Below are 22,925 nucleotides of genomic sequence, written 5' to 3' on the forward strand. Positions count from 1 at the left end.
CAAATAAGTTTGACACCTCTGTCCTAGACACTTTAGCTTTTCCTTATAAGGAAGGTGCTTCAACCCCCACCCCCACCCCCAATAATACTGGTTGCCCTCTTCTGTACTTTTTTAACTTTGCAAGGTCTGCTTAGATATGTGTTGAGATGTGGCCAGAACTGCACACAGCATTTCAAATGAGGCTGCACCATAGTTGTTTCCGACTGGTGTGACGTCGCATCACGACATTTTCACAACAGACTTTTTTACAGGGTGGTTTTTCACTGCCTTGCCAGTCATCTACACTCCCCCCCCAGCAAGCTGGGTACTCATTTTATTGACCTTGGAAAGATGGAAGGCTGAATCAACCTTAAGCTGGCTACCTTAACCCATCTTCCGCTGGGATCGAACTTAGATCGTGAGCAGAGGACTTGGACTGCTGTACTGCAGCTTTACCACTCTGCGTCACGGGGCTCCTACTTAGATCTATATAGGAACATTATAATATCAGGCATTATATTTTCAATCCCTTTCCTAATACCGTAATTCCCAACATCGAGTTAGCCTTTTTCATTGCTGTAGCACACTGTATTTACACTTTCATTTTAACTCTATACTACAACCCCAAGATCTTTTTTCCTTTCATTCTCAGCAAGTTCAGTCCCCGGAAGGTGGTACTTGTAAGTTGGGATTTTTTGTTCCAGTGTTCATCATTTTACACTTCTCAACATTGAACTTTATCTGCCATATTGTTGTCTGCTCATCCAATTTGTGGAGATCCTTCTGGAGATCTTCACACAGTCATTCTTGTTTTCGCTGTCTAGAAGAATTTTGTGTCACCTGCAAACTTGGCCACTACACTACTCACCCCTTGTTCTGGGTCATTTATGCACAAATTAAATAGTACTGGCCCCAATACTGATCCTTGTGGGAGCCCACTGCTTACTTCCTTCCATTGTGAGAACTTCCAGGAAGCCCCACCAAACAATGGGCACATCCACAAACCTATTGCCCTTTCACCACACCGCCTCCAGCCTAGAAATAGCAGCTCTCCAGCAGCCCTGGCCTCACTCAATGCACAGCAGCCAAGAAGGTCAGAGCGCCTGCTCCGGCTGCAACGCCACTGAGGATGTTCTCCGCAGCTGAGAACGAAACGTCTGGAAGAAAAACTTTCTCCAGTAGAACATGGCACTTGAGCCCGAAAGATTCTACAAACCCTAATTGTGAGAACTGTTTATTCCTACGCTTTGCTTCCTGTCATTTAACAATTTTTTTAATGCATAAGAGAACTCATTCAATATTCTTTAACTCCTGAGTTAAAGGAGTCTTTGGTGAGGTACCTTGTCAAAAGCCCTTTGAAAGTGCAAATATATAATGTCTTACTGAGTTCACCATTATCTATATGCTTGTTCACTTTCTCAAATAACTCAAAAAGATTGGTGAGGCTGGATTCCCTTTGCAGACGGCATGCTACCGTAATTTCTCCTCAGCTGGCTTTGCTCCTCTACATGCTTGATAATTCTATAATTGATTACATTTTCTACTCATTTGGTGTTAGGCTAGAGCCAGATTGGTGTAATGGTTAAGTGTGCAGACTCTCATCTGGGAGAACCAGGTTTGATTCCCCACTCCTCCACTTGCACCTGCTGGAATGGCCTTGGGTCAGCCATAGCTCTCACAGAGGTTGTCCTTGAAAGGGCAGCTGCTGTGAGAGTCCTCTCGGCCCCACCCACCTCATAGGGTGTCTGTTGTGGGGGAGAAAGATAAAGATTATGAACTACTCTGAGATTCAGAGTAGAAAATGGGATTTAAATCCAATTTCTTCTTCTTTGTAAAGATCATTGTTAGATTTGCTACCCTCCAGTCTTCTGGAACAGCAGCTAAATTGAGTGAAAAGCTACAGATATGGGTTAGTAGATCAACAGTGTCATGTTTGAGTTCCCTAAAAACTCTTGGGTGTATGTACCAGGACCTGCAAACGTACTGGTTTTTCATTTCCCCAATGGGTATAGAACATTATCTCATCACCTCAATTTGACTCAGCTTTTCAGACTTCCTTCCTGAAAACAGTGGCTACGGCATGGGTATGTGTCCCACATTGTCCATGGTGAACACAGAAGCACATCTCTCCAACTTCCTTCAGCAATCCCTTTATTCCTGGATCATTCAAAGGCTCAGCTGGTTTCCAGCTGTGGATATATTTGAAGAAATGTTTATCTCAATGCTTTAAAAACCTGCTTCTCAAAAGTCTTTTTGCATGCCTAATTATTTTTGCCAGAGGCTGTGGCCCCTTCTGTTCAGTTATTTGGGGAAGACCTTCCATTTTTAAAGAAGCCTTTTTACTTTTTGTAGCTCCCTTGCAGAGTGGTAAGCTGCAGTACTGCAGCCCAAGCTCTGCTCACAACCTGAGTTTGATCTCGGTGGAAGCTGGGTTCAGGTAGCCAGCTCAAGGTTGACTCAGCCATCCATCCTTCTGAGGTCAGTAAAATGAGTACCCAGCTTGCTGGGGGTAAAGTGTAGATGACTGAGGAAGGCAATGGCAAACCACCCTGTAAAAAGTCTCAAGAAAACATTGTGATGTGATGTCACCTTATGGCTCAGTAATGACTCAGTGCTTGCACAGGGCCTTACCTTTACCTGATTTATGTTAACCATGCAGGCATTCTTTTAGAATTGGCAGTGCCTTTCCTAACTTGGGGGATGTGTTCTACTTGGCCTTTAATTAGTGAAGTTTTAAGTAGCTCCAGGGGTTTGACTCTCTTGCATTTTCCATTCAACATCCTTTTAACTGTTCTATTTTTGTAAACCTCCCTCTTCTGAAGTCAAATGTTACAGTTTTTGGACTTTAAGGGTACCTTTCCATTGATATGAAAGCTGAGCTTAATAGCATTGTGGTCACTGTTCTCAACTCTCTCTACATTTTTCACCAGTTTATAGAATCATAGAGTTGGAAGGGACCTCCAGGGTCATCTAACCCAGCGAAGACAGAGGTCCTTTGCTTGGGTCGCTGCGGCCCGGGAAGGGAAATCCCCCTGCCAGTTTTTGACGGCGCGCCGCTGACAGCGTCGGGCAGGGTCAAGAGCCTGGGGGTGCTATTGGAGCCTTCTCTGACGATGGAGGCTCAGATAGCAGCCACTGCCAAGTCCGCTTTTTTTCACCTTAGGCGGGCGAGACAGTTGGCCCCCTTCCTGGAGCGCGACGACCTAGCAACAGTGATTCATGCTACGGTCACCTCGAGGTTGGACTACTGTAATGCCCTCTACATAGGGCTACCCTTGTGCCGGACCCGGAAACTGCAGTTGGTGCAGAACGCTGCTGCCCGGCTGTTATTAGGGCTCCCAAGATGGGAGCACATTCGGCCGGGGCTCCGGGATTTGCACTGGCTGCCAGTAACATTCCGAGTCCAGTACAAGGTGTTGGTCATTACCTTTAAAGCCCTGTATGGCCTAGGACCTGCCTACCTGAGGGACCGTCTCCCCCCACACGTTCCCCAGAGAGTACTACGTTCCGGCTCACAAAATCTGCTGGTAGTCCCTGGGCCAAAGGAGGCCCGCCTAAAATCCACCAGGGATCGGGCCTTCTCAACAGCGGCACCTTACTGGTGGAACCAGCTGCCGGAGGAGGTGCGGGCCCTGCGGGACCTAGGGCAGTTCCGCAGGGCCTGCAAGACAGCCCTCTTCCGGCAGGCCTATAACACCTAACTGATACTTTGGATGGAACATCTTTGGATGGAACAAAATGCTCTTATAGACCGCTGGCTTTATTTTATCTTGTTTTATTAACTATGCTTTTATTGTATCTGTAAATGTTTTAAATGGAATTGTATGAATCATTATGTTGTGAGCCGCCCTGAGACACTTCGGTGAGAAGGGCGGGATATAAGTTCATTAAATAAATAAATCAATCAATCTAGTCCAACCCCTACTCAGGTCTTGAGCCCCACTCAGAACCAAGTCCAAGATCACTGCCCCTCTTGTTCTAGTGCACAGTTGCTTTTGATCATCTAGGAATCTCATTTCTGCAGCATGACTCAAGCATATGTTTACCCAGTCAATGTAAGGGTAGTTGAAGTCTCCTAGTAGCATAACAGTCGCCTTTAGTCACCTCCCTTATTTCCTTTAGTAGTTTCATTTAGTAGTAGTTGTTTAGTAGTAGTAGTTGTTTAGTAGTAGTTGTCCACATCATAAAATTCCTCAAGCTGCTATCTAAGGACATATGCTCATGAGTATGTTGAATGCGATTTCGAACTCTGAATAGTGTGTGAACATGACTTCCCCCATTCAGGTTGGATGACTCCACATAAGACTGCTTCTATTTTAAAACACTGGGCTTTTTGTTTTTCATTTCTTTTAAAAATATGACATTTACAACATATTAAATTTTATTCAAGGTGTAAGAAACTTAAAATAATTTCACACAGGCAATCAGAGTTTCATAAATTATACAGAAATTATACAGTATGCATGGACAATGGGGTGGGGGGAAGCCATTCATGGAATCACATTACCCAGAAGGGTATTCAATGTTATGGCCAGTAAAAATTCTGAAAATTCACAGTTAATTTGTAGTTCAAAGACGCAGAATATTGCACATCATAAAATTGTGAATGCTAAACAGCAGCTTTAGAGTTCTCGTCACAAACATTGGTCATGCAATACTAGAATGAATACAAAATGGCATCATATACCACAGTAAACAGTTACTCACAATGTCAATCAAGTTTTAAATACAGTAGCAAAAAAGCTGTTAAATTCTTTCAGTGTAAATCATACTTAAAATTATACAACTGAACACAGTGTAAAACAAAAAAATATAAAATGACTGTTTGCCACATTATTTTGCTACTATCCTCAGTGATCTTCCTTATCTCTTCCTTTCTTTTCCTTTTCATCCTGCAGTGCACTCCCAAGCTTCTTGATAAGAACAGACAGAACCTTGTCCAGAGGGTCCATAACTCCTCGTTGAAGCCATTTAGGAATTGTCGTTCTTGCATGATGAAAACCCAGCTTTTGAAGAATATAATCAACGCCTACTGGATCTATCTTTCTTCCAGTCCAGGAAATTAATCTAAATTTAAAACATGTTGCCCATGTCAATAACTGAATAAGAAGATAAGTCAATACAGTTCCATTTTAGAAAGGATAAATGTTCTTCTAGGCCAATTTAAGCCTTTTACTACACTCTGTATCAGTAACATTTTAGAAACCTAATGGACGAGAAGGAGCATGTATAGCTAGCCTGATCTCATCAGATCTCAGAAGCTCAGCAGGGTCAGCTCTGGTTATTATTTGGATGGGAGACCAAGAAGGAAATCCAGGGTTGCTATGCAGAGGCAGGCAATGGCAAATCACCTCTTGCTTTGAAAACCTATGGCATTGCCATAAGTCAGCTGTGATTTGACAGCAAAAATGTTCCATGTTATCTCTGCACAGATCAAAGAATAGGAAAGTGAATAAACAATTTCTCCTCTCCACAGCTGGCCACAAAGATGAATTTAAAAATACTAAGCCCAAGGTAGTTTGATTTTAAGTAGATTTACACTTCCTAACTAAATGCTTTTTTTTGGGGGGGGGTTGTTTTGTTTTACAAAAAGGAGAGTTTTATTTAAACATTTCCATTTACTTCCCAATGCTCTCATTCAGTTACCAAAATTAGATCACAGTATTGTGTTTTCCTGACAGGACTATAGCTGTTATCAAACTTTTTTCCATGGAGAATATTACAGAATCTGTTGCTATTTTCTGAGCACAACTATTGGATTGGGACAAGTAGTTCTTGTAAGTAAAGGAAAAAATTTTGCTAACAAAATGTCATGCATTTCCCATGAAATAAAGATAGGTATTTGACTCTGGATTAGTACTCAGAGCTCTCACCTGATGGTGACAAATTAAAAAAGAAAAATTGATTTAAGCTGAGAAATTACTAGGTTGTTATATGGGCCATGTCACTGACACTGGAAATGTTTTATACCCATCTTAAGTATGAGGCTCATGTCTTGGGAGTGCAGAATCAATGATTATTCAGGGCACCAATAGTATTCTGTATAGCAGCACTGTAAACAGACACTGCAAAAAACCAATACTCAGTTAATGGATTGGGGGGGGGGGATTAAAATATGTACCTTAGAATGGCTACGAAAAAGTACATAGCATCTGTATCTTTCATAGAATCATAGAGCTGGAAGGGCTCTCTAGGGTTATCTAGTCCAATCCCCTGCACAATGCAGGAAATTCACAAATGCTTCCTCCCATGCATACATCTTCAGTGATCCCTGTTCCATGCCCAGAAGATGGTTAAAAAAAAAACCAAACCCCCTCCAGGATACTTGGCAAAACTGGCCTGGAGAAAAACTGCTGCCTGACCCCAAAGTGGTGAACAGCATTTCTTGGGTGTGTAAAAAAGGGCCACAAGAACTAAACTCTGATGCAATCCTTTCCTCCCTCCTTTTCAGGATCTGCCTAATTCACAGAATCACCACTTTCCGAAGAAGTCTATTCCACTGAGAAACCACTCTTGTCAGGAAGTTCTTCGTAAGATTTAGTTGAAAATTCTTTTGATTTAATTTCAACCCGTTGTTTCTGATCTGAACCGGTTTTTGTCCACCCCCTATCAGTCTCTAGAATTAGTACTTTAATCTATAGGCATAATAAAGTGATACTAGACCTTAAGTTAGTCCTGTGCCCTCACTTTTCATCCTTGTCCTTTGTTTAAAGCTTCCTGCACTGCAGTAAAACTGGTCAAGAAACTCTGAGCTTGTTTAGAACTAAAATTAGCTACACCTGAGTAGTATGAGCAGCTGCAACACAGAAGTTACAAAATGTTGGTACCTAAAGGTACCATTGGGCCTTCTTACTATTTTAACCCTCTTTACTTAGCCTATATTGATAGAATTTTATATTAAAACTCAGAGACAGATGATGATAGATATCAAAATGCCACTTATCCTATCCTTGCACATCTCCTAAACTCGCCTGTTTATTCCATTGTTCCGGATACTTCATCACTGGAGTGAGGCCTGCTATATCACAGAGCAGTATATATTCATATCAGAGACTGCATGTACTTGAAGCAAAATGGGAATTACCTGAGTGTAGGTTCCAGATGCCATGTATTGCACATAAACTCTCTCCAATCTACTGTAGTGTAAGTTATGTTGTCTTCTCTCTCAGTAGTGCTGTCATCAACTACACAGACAGGACTTTTCTGTCCTGGCCGACTAGATAAAATGCGAGGTGGAAAGATGGCTAGGAGAGGATAAAAATAAAGTTTGACTCTTAGAACAGTTTTGATTGTCAGTGAAATATACCAAAAAAGTGCTACAGATTTACAGACAAATCTATAAATTTAGTTTAGTGCACGACTGGTTTCTTGCCCTTTGGAGGAGTGCTTTATTTTGTTTGACATAAGAGACAATTATGAAGGCCTGTTAGATGCTGTGGCTTGCTGCCATGTCTGTCAGTGGTTCTTCCTATTATTCTGATAGAGCAATGCTGGCTGGCTGGAGGTGAGCTGGGAAGGCCAACTAGGACAGACTGAAGTAAGAACTTCTTTCTGGTCTACTTAGGCGTGACCTAAAGAGACCAAATTTGATCCACTACCTCCCCCTGAAATTTTATTAGATTTTTATCTGATTTTACCCAACTTTGGTGGGTAAAATCAGATCATTTTAATTAAAATCATTTTAATTTTTTTTTTTACACTTTATTTTTTTGAACACCTCTTTGGAGTTTTTTTTAAAAATGGCTTCTACATTCCTAAACACAACTCACAGGAACAATTATGAGATATGGTAGTTACAATAAAGTTCATTTCCTTTTAGTAATTTCCCTAAGAAAGCCTTTACCTGTTCAGTTACATTCTAAATGTACTTTTTCCATGGTCAGAAAACAGATTTTTTTCAATAAATTTACATTTTGTGCATATTTATTTTACTCCTGTGAATATCTGTACCTAAAGCAATTTTGGGCTAATCAGCAGAAGACAAAATGCTGCAATTCTCTGCCTTCAGAATATTATTAACCTTAAAAATAAAGCCTTGAAAAGGGAATCACTCCGTTTTTACACCTGTGACATGTAGGACTGTGAAATCCCTTCTGGAGATCCAAGGGGATCTCGAAGACAAATAGGCAGCAAAGGAAATTATTTCAAACGGGGGTTGTGTCCAGCCACTTAAGAAGTTGACAATGAACTCTTTATGAACTGCAGTTTTGGAACTATTTCCATGTATAGGGATTTGTTTGTAAAATTTTGTCATTTAATCGTTATTGTAGGAGCAGTACTGATTTTTGGGCTTGTGCCATGGCTGTAATGGAGCAATCAAAAGCTTCTTTCTTTTTCTTTTTTTTAAATATTGGCTTCATTTGGATGTCATGACAAAAATGGACTCTCATATGGATTAAATTAGGACTCTAACCTGGAATTAAACCTTGGTTTAAAATTCCAGTTTGTGAAGAAGAATCATTTCAATTTGCCCAGAAACCTACATACAGATGTAACAACAAACTGAAGTTTAAATGAAGGCTTTCCAAACCAAAAAAAAGCTTTCAATCACACTTTGTGCACAAGGGGAAGAGAGAAGCAGTTGATTTAAACTAATGTAAGCATCCTTCCACTGCAAATTCACCCTTCATGTTTTCAGGAACAGCATTTCAGGGATGTCTCTGGACCACAGCAAGATGGGGGAGGTGAGAAAATCCCATTCTGCTTGATGGATCCAACTCAATATTTGTGCCTGTCATGAATAGAGGCTTACTGTGAAATCTAAATACAGCCCTGGCAAAATGCGAAGCAAATTTTATTTTTCCATTATGGCTCTGGAACACACTGTGTACAATGATTTATTTTTCCAGCAAAGAAAACAATTCTGTTTATTGACTTTCGTAATGACTGAAGATTTTTTCCAGAAGAAATGTGTTAACTAGAGAAGTAAATATTATTTTACCAAGCACCTTTCTACTCTAGTAATGATCCCGAAGGCACCCACTTATATGTGGTGTACCACAGGGTGCAGTTATGTCTCCGATGTTATTTAACATCTATATGCGCTCCCTTGCCCAGATTATTAGGAGGTATGGACTGGGATGTCACCAATATGCAGATGACACCCAGCTCTCTCTATTGCTGGGTGGCCAGTCTGACTGTACCCCCAGATAATCTAGACCTGGCTCTTCAAGCTGTAGGGTGGCTCAGGCCGAGTCAGCTGAATCAATCTGATGAAGACAGAGGTTCTCTATCTGAGCCATGGTAAACCAGGAAGGGAGATCCCTTTGCCAGCTCTTGACGGGGTGCCACTAATACCAGCCCCTAAGGTGAAGAGCTTGGGAGTGCTCCCGGGGTTCTCTCTGGCAATGGAGGCCCAGGTAGCAGCCACTACCAAATCCGCCTTTTTTCATCTTTGGCAGATACAGCAGCTGACCCCCTTTCCAGAGCATGACGTCTTAGCAACAGTGAGCTACACTATGGTCACCTCGAGAATAGATCACTGTAATGCTCTCTACATGGGGCTACCCTTGACCCTGACTCAGAAACTACAACTAGTGCAGAACACTGCAGCACGGTTGTTAATGGGCCTCCCTTGATGGGAGCACATTCAACCAGTGCTGAAAGAGCTGCACTGGCTACCTATTGTGTTCTGAGCCCATTTCAAGGTGTTGGTATTGACCTTTAAAGCCCTATATGGTTGAGGGCCTGCCTATATACAGGACCACCTTTATCCATATGTTCCCCAAGGAGCACTGCAATCAGGGACACAAAACTTACTATCTATCCCTGGGCCAAGGAAAACCAGACTGTATTCCGCACAGGCTAGGGCCTTCTCAGTGGCAGCACCAGAAATGTGGAATGCCCTCCCGGAGGCCATAACAGCCCTGCAGGATCTTTCTCAATTCCCCAGGGTCTGCAAAACTGAACTATTTTGACAGGCTTTCAACACCTAAACTGGGAGAGGACTGCCACCCTACACTGCTGAAAAACTACAATAATTATAGGATCACTGTCAGAAAAAAGAAAGATCCCATCTATACTGAAGTTGAACAGCACCTTAAAATGTATTTTAATTGTTATTTTATCATTTTAAATTGTAATTGTAAATGTTTTTTAATTCACTGTCAGCCGCCCTGAGTCCGCTTGCGGAGAGGGCGGGATAGAAGACTAAAGTAATAATAAATAAATAAATAATTCAGAGTAACATATACAGAAAACCATACATTAAAGGAAATGTTATCATTCTAAAATATTATATTATATAAATAATATATTAATGGTAGAAAATGTTGACTGATTAGTAATGTAAATAAAAACCTTGATCTGTATACCTTTTTCCTTTTCTTTAAGATAAGCAGATACTAGGTCATGCAGGAACATGATCAGTTCAGCATCCATAGTTACACATATGTGATCAGTGAATTCTGTTACTACGCTGCATTCCACCTTTGGCTTAGCATCGGCATCTGAAATGAGATTCTATAAATCAGTGTGGTAAAACGATGATTACATTTAAGCACAGCCACGTAAACAGACACACTTAACATAAAATATTTAAAATGCGGACAATTTCTTCTTTCAGCATGATCTTGAAGAGAAACTGCTGACAATACCAATTATTCAAGGCACATAACCTGACGACAGCTCTGCCAAAGTGAGGAAGGCACAGCAAGTTCAAGTCAATACACACCTATATGGCATAATCACTGTATCATAGTGTACCATGGCTGTTTCCATTCCAAGGTGGTTTTCTGTGGTAGTCTGCTTGCTGATGCAATTCTGTGAGAAATATCCTTGCAGTGAAGATTGGTTTTATCTCCATTTTTAGTAGTTTCATTCCTGATGTGCACTGAAAACCACCCCAGCTATCTGATCCTTAGGATTCCCTGCCAACTCTTGCACAGATTACTCAGATCTGCCCACTAAGAAAAGGAATGCAACACAGATCTAGGACTAGAATTTTTTTTCCATAGAGAGTCAGTGAGGACATTAAACCTACAAAGGAACCAATTTTGAAGAGTCCTCATACAGAGCCCAGTTAAAGGCACTGCCAACATTGTGGAAGCCATGAGATCCAGGAGTTACTGTATGGATTTAGCAGTCTGGAATCTGTTGGAAGAAAAACTGAGTGCCAAGTTGCAGATAACTAAAGCTCTGTCCTCTGGGAATAAAGCCTTGCCAGTTGTGGAGTCCAACCAAGTCCCTATGAATAACATAGTCTGCGAAGGGCTTCTCTGGACTTCTCTTCATTCACTATAGTCCTAGGAACTGTAAAGCGGAGAGTCAAGGCTACACAGGGGCTATGAAAAGCCAATCATCCAACTACATGTAGATGGTACAACCCTTGAGGTGAATGTGTACAACATTCACTGCATGCATTTGGTAAACACCCTAGGGCTGTTGCTAAGACAAAGGGTACCACCCATATTGGAAATGGGTGGATCCATGCTGGGAATGCAGGAACCTTGTACTAGTCTGACTGACAGAAGTATGAAAATATGTTTCCTTCACACTGATGACAGCAAACCATGTATTTGATTCCAACAATGACAGCACCTGTGAAAGTGTGACTGTCAAGGAAACAAGGTCAAACCCCTTGGGTCCCCAGGGCAGGTGTGCACGAGAACAAGACTGTTGTTATAAAATAATATTAAACGAATGATGAAAAATAAGGATTAAGGCACAATTCTGTATGCAAAGCAAGATGGAAGCATAACTACACCTGGAGAACCTCTATCCCTTATGATCTGATTGCACAAACATATAGATTTGTGATCAGCTTTGTGTGCATCTGAAGTTGTTGTGCCTTTAGTTGGGGCTATCTGGACCTGTTTGGCTCCTGTAGTTCTGGGGAGAGGTTGAATGGGGTGGAGTTCAGAGTTTTTGTTGATTTAAAGGCCTGTCAAACCTCATTTACCACATCCAGTGTGATACCATCATAATGAATATTAATCCTAGTAATACTACAATTTAATCTTCAATATTGTTTTTAAAAGTGTAAATTTTCTCCTTGTATAGATAACAAACAAGAAGTCACCTATAACAGTAATTAAATTTTAGTGTTCCAACATTTTTATGCCAAACCGGGAACTAAGTTACATAATACTCAGTGAGCTCACAGTGTAAAAAAAACAACAACCCAACAACAACCACACGCTATTTTACCTTGCAATGAAGGTTCCTGTGGCTGCTGAACATGAATGGATTTGAAGTCCAACTGCATCCTAGGTAATGCAAAGATCGTTTCTGTCTCATGATTGTAACTGGAACCACCTCTAAATCCGCTTAACAAGCTGGAGCTTTTCACTGTGGTGCTATGCTCTGTGTTATTTGCATCAACATTTCGAAGGAGATTTAACTCTGCAGAAGCAAAGTAAACACTATTCATAGTAATCCTGCATAAAGCATCATTATTAATTTGGGCAATTTCAGATAAACTATAGTAGGTTGATAACTGGCATGTTCTATATCCCTACAGAGAATTAACTTCAACTATTATAGGTATTAACACTAAAAATGTCAAAAGATACAAATTCTAATATCCTTACAGGATTCCCAATTCTCATTCTTCTTGGATCTGAGCGTCCTCCCCACAATTTACTTTCATGAAAAAATGCAAAATCTGCCAAGTTCAAGTCAAATATGGACTAGGTCCTTAATTTTAGAACAGATAGTATGAAGCATGCATTGTCTGTGGAATATTAACATTATAATGCTTTACTTCATTCCAGAGGACTACTAGTGCCATAAAATGAACTTTTTACAGATAATTTGAGCAGACTTCGGAGGATGGTGGAAGACAGGAGGGCCTGGCGTGACTTTGTCCATGGGGTTGCAAAGAGTCGGACTCAACTGTGCAGCTGAACAACAAAAATAGATTTATAGTACAGTACAGTATAGTATAGTACTTCCATTAATGCAAAGCAGATCAAGCAAGTGACTACATGCCATTTACAAAGACTAACTGCAGTCCTTACAGATTGACTTCAGTCTAAAGCCACACCTAGATTCATGTTAACTGCACAGGATACTATGGAACTGATAACAAAGGAGAAGCAAGTAGCGCTTTGCACCTCTCCTATCCCACTTAAGTGGTGCAGATCCATTCTACCTACTCCCATCTGTTATGGAATGTTCTCACCGATATCTTTTTCTCTAAAGTTAATGCTGTGCAGTCTCTACAGCACAGATGGGCCTAAAAGGCCAGAGGATGCTACACACAAGCTCTCTGCTCAGCCTTTTCCCTCCCACAATGGTTACTATGTATCTAGTGCACAGGGTTCTAACTGCTGTGGTAACACTAGTGGCAGATGATGATCTGAAGAGCAGTTCTAGCACTGTGCAGACAAAGGAATTGTTTTGCTGGTACTGGGGTTGGTATCATAAGGTTTCTGCTCTGCAATATATTTCTAATACCATTCAAGTCAAAATTAATATGCATCAACACATCTACATGAAAAGAGTCCACTGAACAGAATGAAAACAATCTTTACATTCTCAGATAAACAGCAGGTTTCTTTCAAGATGTCACTATATACATTTTGGACTGAAGGCCAAAACAACAGTAACATCCTGTCCAGAGTACAGGTACTCTGTCCTTAAGTAATTTTAAAGCCTGAACTGTTCCTGGAAACTAAAGTGACCAAACGAGTGTATTGTACTTGGGTCACATTATGAGTAGACAGGAGTCACTGGAAAAGACAATAATGCTAGGAGAAGTTGAAGGCAGCAGGGAAAGAGGAAGATACAACATGATTTGGATTAACTATGAAGGAAGCCAAGGCCCTCAGTTTGCAAGACCTGAGCAAGGCTTTTAACAATAGGATGTTTTAGAGGTCATTAATAGCATATTGACTGGATGGTGGAAGACAGAAGGGCCTGGTGTGACTTTGTCCATGGGGTTGCAGAGTTGGACTCAACTGTGCAACTGAACAACAACAATTCATAGCATCACCATAAGTTCAAAGTGTCTTGATAGCATGTAACACACACACACTAGTAAGATGCAAAAAAAGAGATTCCTCAATTATTTATGACTGATTCCTCACTAGCAGTTACTCCGCCCTCAGGGCTTCTCCTTTCCCCAGCTCAAGCGATTTATTTTAAAGATCCAGAAGCCGCAAGGGAAATTGGAGGAAGCTGCAAATCAAAATGCACCCACGCAGCAACTGGTGGGGAATTGACTGCTTGAACCAGGGAAAGCAGGAGCCCAGAGGCAGAGCAAGTGCTACTGAAGAATCGGTCAAAGAATTAGTGCAAAATACAAATAGGTGGACCAGAATGGACTTCAATTGGAGTGAAATATGCATGTTACTTAAAATTACTTAAGCACCTGAACCCATCACATATCATTGCCTGGCCTCCAGAAAGAGTCCAAGGCATGCTAGAGATGAAGGCTTTGCATTTATAAAATCTCTGCCTCTACCCTGTCCTTAACTCTTCCTTTCCCTAACAAATCCACATGGGACAGTGCTTCTCAAGAGAACCTTCTGTAATTACAGGTGGGAGAGGACAAGAAGAACTGAAATCAGGCTAGACTTAGAGGCTTTTAAAAATGGAATGCCTTTGTATTTAAGTTTGCTCTGGACCAAGGGTGTCAAACGTGCAGCCCACAGGCCTGATCTGTCCCCCACAGTGTTTCTATCCAGACCACAAGGAACTGCCTGTCCTCTATTTCTTTTTCTCTCTCCTGCTTCCTTTGTCACCATTTTTGTATTTCTCCTGTGAGATGCAACCAAGCAAAGCAATTCCTTGCTCTTTCCCCCTTCCCCAAGGGAGGAGGAGCCTCAGTAAGTGGAGGAGTTTGGCTCTGTAGCTCTACTATGCAATTGAGAGAGCCTGGCTGAGAGAGCTCTAGCTGTGCCAGGCTCTCTCAATCACACAGCAGAGCTACAGAGCCAAGCTCCTCCACTGGTTGAGGCTCCTCCTCCTCCCTTGGGAAAAAGGGAATGAGCAAGAGGCTGCTTTGCTCAGCTGCCTCAATCACAGGGGAGAAATACAAAAAGCACTTTTAAGACCAACACAGTTTTATTCAAAGTAAGAGCTTTTTGTTTGTTACAGTGTGTATGTGTGTGTGCATGTATATGTGGACAAAGGAGACCCGATAGATGTTGTTTACCTTGACTTCCAGAAAGCTTTTGATAAAGTTCCTCATCAAAGGCTCCTTAGAAAGCTTGAGAATCATGGAGTAAAAGGACAGGTCCTCTTGTGGATCAAAAACTGGCTGAGTAATAGGAAGCAGAGAGTGAGTATAAATGGGCAGTCTTCGCAGTGGAGGACGGTAAGCAGTGGGGTGCCGCAGGGCTCGGTACTGGGTCCCATGCTTTTTAACTTGTTCATAAATGATTTAGAGTTCGGAGTGAGCAGTGAAGTGGCCAAGTTTGCGGATGACACTAAATTGTTCAGGGTGGTGAGAACCAGAGAGGATTGTGAGGAACTCCAAAGGGATCTGTTGAGGCTGGGTGAGTGGGCGTCAACGTGGCAGATGCGCTTCAATGTGGCCAAGTGCAAAGTAATGCACATTGGGGCTAAGAATCCCAGCTACAAATACAAGTTGATGGGGTGTGAACTGGCAGAGACTGATCAAGAGAGAGATCTTGGGGTCATGATAGATAACTCACTGAAAGTGTCAAGACAGTGTGCATTTGCAATAAAAAAGGCCAATGCCATGCTGGGAATTATTAGGAAGGGAATTGAAAACAAATCAGCCAGTATCATAATGCCCCTGTATAAATCGATGGTGCGGTCTCATTTGGAGTACTGTGTGCAGTTCTGGTCGCCGCACCTCAAAAAGGATATTATAGCTTTAGAGAAGGTGCAGAGAAGGGCAACTAGAATGATTAAAGGGCTGGAGCACTTTCCCTATGAAGAAAGGTTGAAACGCTTGGGACTCTTTAGCTTGGAGAAACGTCGACTGCGGGGTGACATGATAGAGGTTTACAAGATAATGCATGGAATGGAGAAAGTAGAGAAAGAAGTACTTTTCTCCCTTTCTCACAATACAAGAACTCGTGGGCATTCGATGAAATTGCTGAGCAGACAGGTTAAGACGGATAAAAGGAAGTACTTCTTCACCCAAAGGGTGATTAACATGTGGAATTCACTGCCACAGGAGGTGGTGGCAGCCACAAGTATAGCCACCTTCAAGAGGGGTTTAGATAAAAATATGGAGCACAGGTCCATCAGTGGCTATTAGCCACAGTGTATGGAGCACAGGTCCATCAGTGGCTATTAGCCACAGTGTATGGAGCACAGGTCCATCAGTGGCTATTAGCCACAGTGTATGTGTGTATATAACATTTTTTGCCACTGTGTGACACAGAGTGTTGGACTTGATGGGCCGTTGGCCTGATCCAACATGGCTTCTCTTATGTTCTTATGTTCTTATATGTTGTTAAGCTAATTTTGCCAGGGTTTCATCATCGTTTTCTTGTGCAGTCCCACGTGGGATCTGCACAGCCACAGGCCAGCCACCGGATAGCATAGTAACAGAGTGAGAGGAGCCCCTCCTAACCAGACACCAATGAGCCGTTTCCCCGTCTAAACAGTCACGTGATCTGGGGGAGGGGCTCCTCACTCCCTCAGTTCTCCTAAACAGTCTGCAGAGTAACATCGCCATTATTTATTTATTTTACTCATGTGGGGCAGGAGGTAGGTAGGTATGCCTGCACAAAGACAACTATATGAACAACGGTTACAGGTAAATGCAACCCTGTTTTCCTCCCGCTTTTCTCTGTATTCATGCCCTCATGATCCAGTCTTTCTCAGTAGGAAAGCAGTGTGAACTATTTAAATGAGGAATCACAAGCCATCAGTGAAATAGATTAGGCTAAGAGTGTGTGTCCAGCATATTTCCTTTGTAGGCTGGGATTTTGAACCTAGGCTTCCCAGATAGTAGGCTGATACTAACCACTATACATGGCTGTCTCTCGATTCTTGCACTGGGTCATAGGAATTGCAGTTATTTTTCTGGGAAAGATTATAAGTTTTGTAGATAAACACATAGCCTTCAGTCTGTGTCATGGTGCCTTTACATCTTCTTGACCAGCACACAAAACAACACATACAAAAGCCCACAATGCCCAGCCTGAGTCATAGGGCACAGAGCACTGACCATGAGATTTCTGTACTGAATGTCAATAAATCAAAAGTAGGTTTGCAACTTACAGATACACATCTGACCAGCATACTCAAGATTGCTGTAGCACAGATATTGTCTCCAGATTTTGATGCAACAATTCAGAGCAAGAAGTGTCAGTTATCACAGACTGTTAAACAAAATACTGCGTATAGTTGTGTTTGTCTGTGCCATATAAAGTTTATATCACTACCTGGCATTACATTTTATGACACACGTGGCCTGGCCCAACAAGGTCTCATTTATGTCAGCTCTGTCCCTCATAACAAATGAGTTTGACACCCCTGCTCTAGACCCAAGTGGAAGCAGCAAAACAGAAGAAAAGCAGGAGTGTCCTCCTAACCATAGTACCACTGCTCTGGGGCAACAAGGGGAAGGATGATTGTCCTAGCTGTTCTCTAAAGCTGGTTGACAATCAAAATGAAGCAAGTGGCCGTTTAGGACAACAAATCCATGGAAAGAGCCATAGAAGAAAGTGGGCAGTGAATTGTGACAATGAAGGTATGTGCTTACTCCACTTTCATGCTTCAGAAGCAGGTTTCTGACCCTTTGAGGGTCACAAGCCTCTCTGATGCAGTGGAAATGCTTCCCTTAACATAAGGAGAGATTAATGTGTCATAATAATGTTCTTTCTACAGAGGAAGTCTAACTCTTCCCAGCTTCTTTGTCTCAGGCTGAAGTATGGGTGTCTCACCTCCCCAGTTTCATCAGAGGGGGCACCATGAGCTGCACATGGCTCCATGGTGTGGAGGTTTTACACCCTTGAATTACTACTGGAACTACTTCCTAGAAGCACTATCCATGTTCTCAGCAATAGTATTTCTGTATCAGGTTGTTTTACCAAACACATATTGTTAACCACTTCTGAGGGATTCAAATCGGAAAGACTATAAATCTCTGCCATTCAATAACCAGTAAGCAGGTCGGCAACCAGAAATCTGGTGGATTTGTAATCTGGCAGATTTATAAGCCTTACCTTCATTCCTTGTAGCTGTAACATAATTAAACCATTCTTTCACACTAGCCACTCCATGTGGTGGGTTTTCATGGCGCCGCCTTGTTATCTTGGTGATTGTTGCCATTGGACTTTCTAGAGCTCCACAGGGCTTTGTGACCATAGTATTATGTCCCAAATGAAAGTCCAGGGTTTGTACAACATATGTAGAATGCTCACTAGAACCTGTGGAAAGAGAAGTTTAAAAACCTGGTTATTTGATCATAGAATACTTTATAACCACGTTAGATACAGTTAGTTAAAAACCAATGTAGTTGATCCAAACTCTATATTAATACAAATGAAACATTAAGGAGGGCTTTTTTAAGAAACAGCAATGCACAGGAATGCAGTTCTGGCTGGCTTGATGTCAGGGGGTATGGCCTAATATACAAATGAGTTCCTGCTGGGCTTTATCTACAAAAAAAGCCCTGACATTAGGTCTGATATTAGGTTCTCACTTTAGCTAACATGGTTAGAGTGTCAGGCAAGGACCAGGGAGACACTCTTGCCAGTTTATCCTCGGCCAATCATGATCTCTTATCCTATATCCGTTCTGTACAGGGCTGTTTGAAGACAAAATGGAAGAAGGGAAAACATATATTGCCTTGAGCTCTTTGGAGGAAGAGTGCGATAAAAATGTAAGAGTTAGCTAGCTGAGGAGATGCATTTTTAAAAAGACTTAAAACATGGAGTCAAAATACAAATAAACCATTTAATTAAGTAAATCCAAATTACAATTACAGTGGCAAAATACTCTTTGGAAATTACAAAAATATTCAGATACCTTCTTGCCAAATTTTCTGTGCTTCTGTCCAAAAGGCAATGTTAGGTTCTTCAAGGTGAAATAAAGCCCATGATTTTGAGCGAAAATTAGGTCCATGGAAACATGCCAATGTCATGTGATTTCCATGCAAACTCATAGAGCCCCCAAATTGCATTCCATCTTCTGGTAAAGGACTCTGAAATAAGGATATGTGGCACCCTGATACCACCTTTAAGACCCCTGGCCAATGGCGATGATGTGCTGCATCCAGTACTACAAAATAAACAACATAACAGGAAGCTCAAATCCCTACTGATATGAACTTCAGTGAAGCAAACAATATGTATACAGTCCCAAACTTGTATAAAAAGGTAAAAGTAGTCCCCCGTGCAAGCACCAGTCGTTTCTGACTCTGGGGTGACATTGCTATACCAACTCAGAAATATGAGAAGTAATTTCATTAATATAAATCCAACTCTGCTGAATTTATTCAGCCCTAAGGGTACATTTTGGGTGGTAAGAGAAGTAGCAATATCAAGAACTCCTTATTGCAGCTATCAGGCAGATTTGGCTTTTTAAGGAACTTAAACCAACCCAGCATATGAAGTTACTTTTCATATCAGTTTGTAAACAACTATACTACTCACCGAGTTGGATTTTTCCCTTCTTACTCTTCTGCTTGCAGTCCTTTCTGACTCCAGGAAAGTTGGCTCACACAGACTAATACCCACATGGTCAGGCAAGCTGTATTGAAGACAAACTTGCCCTCTTCTCACTCTTCTGTCAGCACAGCTCCACTGACAGATGAAAATTAAGACGGATGATGTTGGTCCCTTCCCCTTCATCTCTGCAGCCTTTCTAACTGCATAGCTGTGTTTCTACATCTGTCCCACAACCATGAGAGTGAACTTCCCTGGGGGTCAGACAGGACTGCAAACTGTAGGGGAACAAGGGAAAGATCAGTACCTGATCATGCTTTCTACAAATGTGATTGCTGGATCCAACTCATTAAAGATTATGGATAGACTTACCATGGTAAAAGAAGGGAATTCGTTTTAAGAATTGTAAAGTGCCTGGAAATTGAAGCAGCAATTTGTTCAATGAAAGTAGGTAAAGCTCCGAGTCCCGACGGTTTTTCAGCAAAATTTTATAAAGTTTTGACAGAAGTATTAGTACCCAAATTTCAAAAATTGATGAACCATATCAGGCAAGAGGGGAGGGTACCAAATAGATGGAAAGAAGCTGTAATTTCACTTATACCAAAAGAGGAAAGAGATTCCACGAATGTTAAAAACTATAGACCGATTTCACTACTGAATAATGATTATAAAATATTTGCTAGAATTCTAGCAGAACGACTCAAACAGCATTTGAACATTTCTATTCAACAGGAACAAGCAGGATTTCTCCTCAGAAGGCAAATAAGAGATAATATTAGAACAGTAATAGACATTGTAGAGTACTATGAAAAACACCCAGAAAAAGAGGTGGCTTTATTTTTTGCGGATGCAGAAAAAGCCTTTGATAATCTTAATTGGGATTTTATGTTTGCAGTGATGGAAAAAATGGAATTAGGAGCCGATTTTATAAGGATGATTAAAGCAATTTATACAGAACAACAAGCCAAACTTTGTGTGAATGATGATTTGACTGAACAAATGATAATCAGCAAAGGTACAAGACAAGGCTGCCCTCTATCTCTGCTGCTGTTTATAATGACCCTAGAAGTCTGACTGACTCAAATTGATGAAGATAATGAGATAAAGGGTCTGAAGTTGAAAGGTTTTTCCTACAAATATAGAGCATTTGCGGATGACGTGATGTTTATCAATGAAAATCCATTACAAGTAACACCTTTGTTGTTGAAAAAAATTAAAGAGTTTGGTGAGCTAGTAGGCTTCTATATTAATAATGAAAAATCTAAAATCCTTAGTAAAAATTTGTCATGTAAACAGAAGGAGTTACAAAATGCTACTGGTTGTGAAGATGTGTCAAAAGTAAAGTATTTGGGTGTGGAGATTACGATGAGGAACATTGATCTATACAAGAACAATTATGAAAAGCTCTGGCATAAAATTGAAGGGGATATGCTAAAGTGGAATAAATGAACTTATCCATGTTGGGGAGGATATCTGTAATTAAAATGAATGTTCTACCAAGAATTATGTTTTTCTTTCAGACTATTCCAATAGTGAAAGATAAGAAACAATTCCATCTCTGGCAAAGAAAGATTTCAGAATTTATTTGGGCGGGTAAAAAGACAAGAATTAAGATGAAAATTCTGACAGATGCGAAAGAAAGAGGAGGCTTTCAAGTACCTGATTTATTGTTATACCATGATGCAGTTTGTTTGGTTTGGATTAAGGACTGGATGACTTTGATTAACAAAAAGCTATTGGTATTAGAAGGCCATGGAAATGTTTTTGGTTGGCATGCATATATGTACTATGGGAAGGAAAAGTTGGATGGTTTTTTTTTCACACCATTATATAAGGAGGACTTTGTTGAATACCTGGAAAAAATATAGTAAATATGGTGATGAGAGGAAACCGCTTTGGATAGTGCCAACTGAAGTCATAAAGCTGTCTCAAAGTTCACAGGAAGAGAAATGGGTTACCTATGAGCAACTGCTAAAATTTCATGGAGGCAAAATAGAAATGAAGTCGATGGAAGAGCTAAAAGATAAATTTGACTGGTTTCAATTTTTACAAATTAAAAGCTTGGTAGAGAAAGATATCAGGAGTACAGGTATAAGATGTGAAAAAACATAAATGGAGAAAGTGCTGTTGGGTGAAAATGAAAAATTGATTTCAAGGATCTATAAGCTATTACTGAAATGGTCTACAGAAGAAGAGGTGGTAAAACCTCAAATGATTGGGCAATAAATTTTAAAAAGAAATACAAATGGAGATGTGGGAACACCTATGGAAGAACTCTATGAAAATATCAACGTGCTATAACATAAAAGGGAACTGTCTTAAAATGCTCTATAGATGGTACATGACACCTAAAAAACCTGCAAAAATGAACAATAATGTTTTGAATAGGTGTTGGAAGTGTAAAAAACAGCAAGGTTCTTTTTACCACATGTGGTGGATTTGTGAGAAGGCAAAACAATTTTGGTCTATGATTCAGCAAGAGATATCGAAAATCTTGGGTTATAGTGTCAAGAGAGCACCGGATGTTTTTCTGGTGGGATTACAAATAGAAAGCTTCCCGAAGCAAGATAGGACATTGTTGTGGTATTTGCTTTCAGCTGCAAGAACATTGTATGTACAAATGTGGAAGCAAGACAAAATACCTGATAAGTGGGACTGGGTCTTAAAGGTTCTTAACTGGAGTGAAATGGACAAACTTACTAGAATCTTAAAAGAATATAATTTGGAGAACTTTAAAGAAGATTGGAATAAATTTCAAAACTATGTGGAGATGCAATGGAAGGTGAAGAGACATTTAGTGGTTTTTGATAATATTAACTGAACTCTAAAAGAGAAAAAGGACTGTGATTACTGAGTACTGTTTTAATAGTGAAATATAAGTAGCTGAGTTTATATAGTAAATTTACCGTATGTGAGTTAAGATAAGGTTAAGATTTGAATAATTTTTAGTGATGATTTAAGGACTATGAAATATATGTTTAATGTTTAACAAGTAGTAATTGAATTTTTAAAAGAAGATTAGATTATGGTTATCTGATTAAATCTGTAATATTGAGGATTAAGAAGTAAGTAATGAGTAAAATAATAAGAATAGTAGTTATATTGGAGTTAAGATAAAGTTAAGTGAATAATAACTTTTAGTTAAGATTCTATATGTGTGAATTTTTACTTTAAAAAGGTTTTTAATTTGTTTTGTATACCGACGGAGGTCACAATTTGGAGGGTGGGAGGGGTAAAAAATTGTGTAATGTATTGATGAACTATATTTAGATTTTGGTAGTAGAATACTTTTCAATATATTACAAAATAAAATATTTGTTCACCAAAAAAAAGCATTGTAAAGTGCCTATACATTTTCTGTGCCTTGTAACACTGATGCACACATAGACTGTGTGTTTAGGAGTACTT

At 40.5% G+C, this 22,925-nt stretch overlaps 1 protein-coding gene across 6 annotated transcripts in view; it reads right to left on the reverse strand.

Annotated features, from left to right (window-relative positions):
* Positions 1-4,342: 4,342 nt before the first annotated feature.
* Positions 4,343-22,925, reverse strand: part of BLTP1 (bridge-like lipid transfer protein family member 1) — a 196,051-nt gene continuing 177,468 nt past the window's right edge. For all 6 annotated transcript variants that reach the window (XM_060246834.1, XM_060246833.1, XM_060246831.1 and 3 more), the window contains 6 exons: positions 18,880-19,131; positions 18,075-18,278; positions 12,127-12,321; positions 10,293-10,427; positions 7,064-7,223; positions 4,343-5,046 (listed from right to left, as the gene is read on the reverse strand). In XM_060246834.1, coding sequence (XP_060102817.1) covers positions 4,830-5,046; positions 7,064-7,223; positions 10,293-10,427; positions 12,127-12,321; positions 18,075-18,278; positions 18,880-19,131 — 1,163 coding nt within the window. In that variant the 3' untranslated portion in view covers positions 4,343-4,829. The remainder of the gene's footprint in view (positions 5,047-7,063; positions 7,224-10,292; positions 10,428-12,126; positions 12,322-18,074; positions 18,279-18,879; positions 19,132-22,925) is intronic.

Source organism: Heteronotia binoei, chromosome 9, assembly GCF_032191835.1.
Source record: "Heteronotia binoei isolate CCM8104 ecotype False Entrance Well chromosome 9, APGP_CSIRO_Hbin_v1, whole genome shotgun sequence".
In the NCBI taxonomy this organism is placed as follows: domain Eukaryota; kingdom Metazoa; phylum Chordata; class Lepidosauria; order Squamata; family Gekkonidae; genus Heteronotia; species Heteronotia binoei.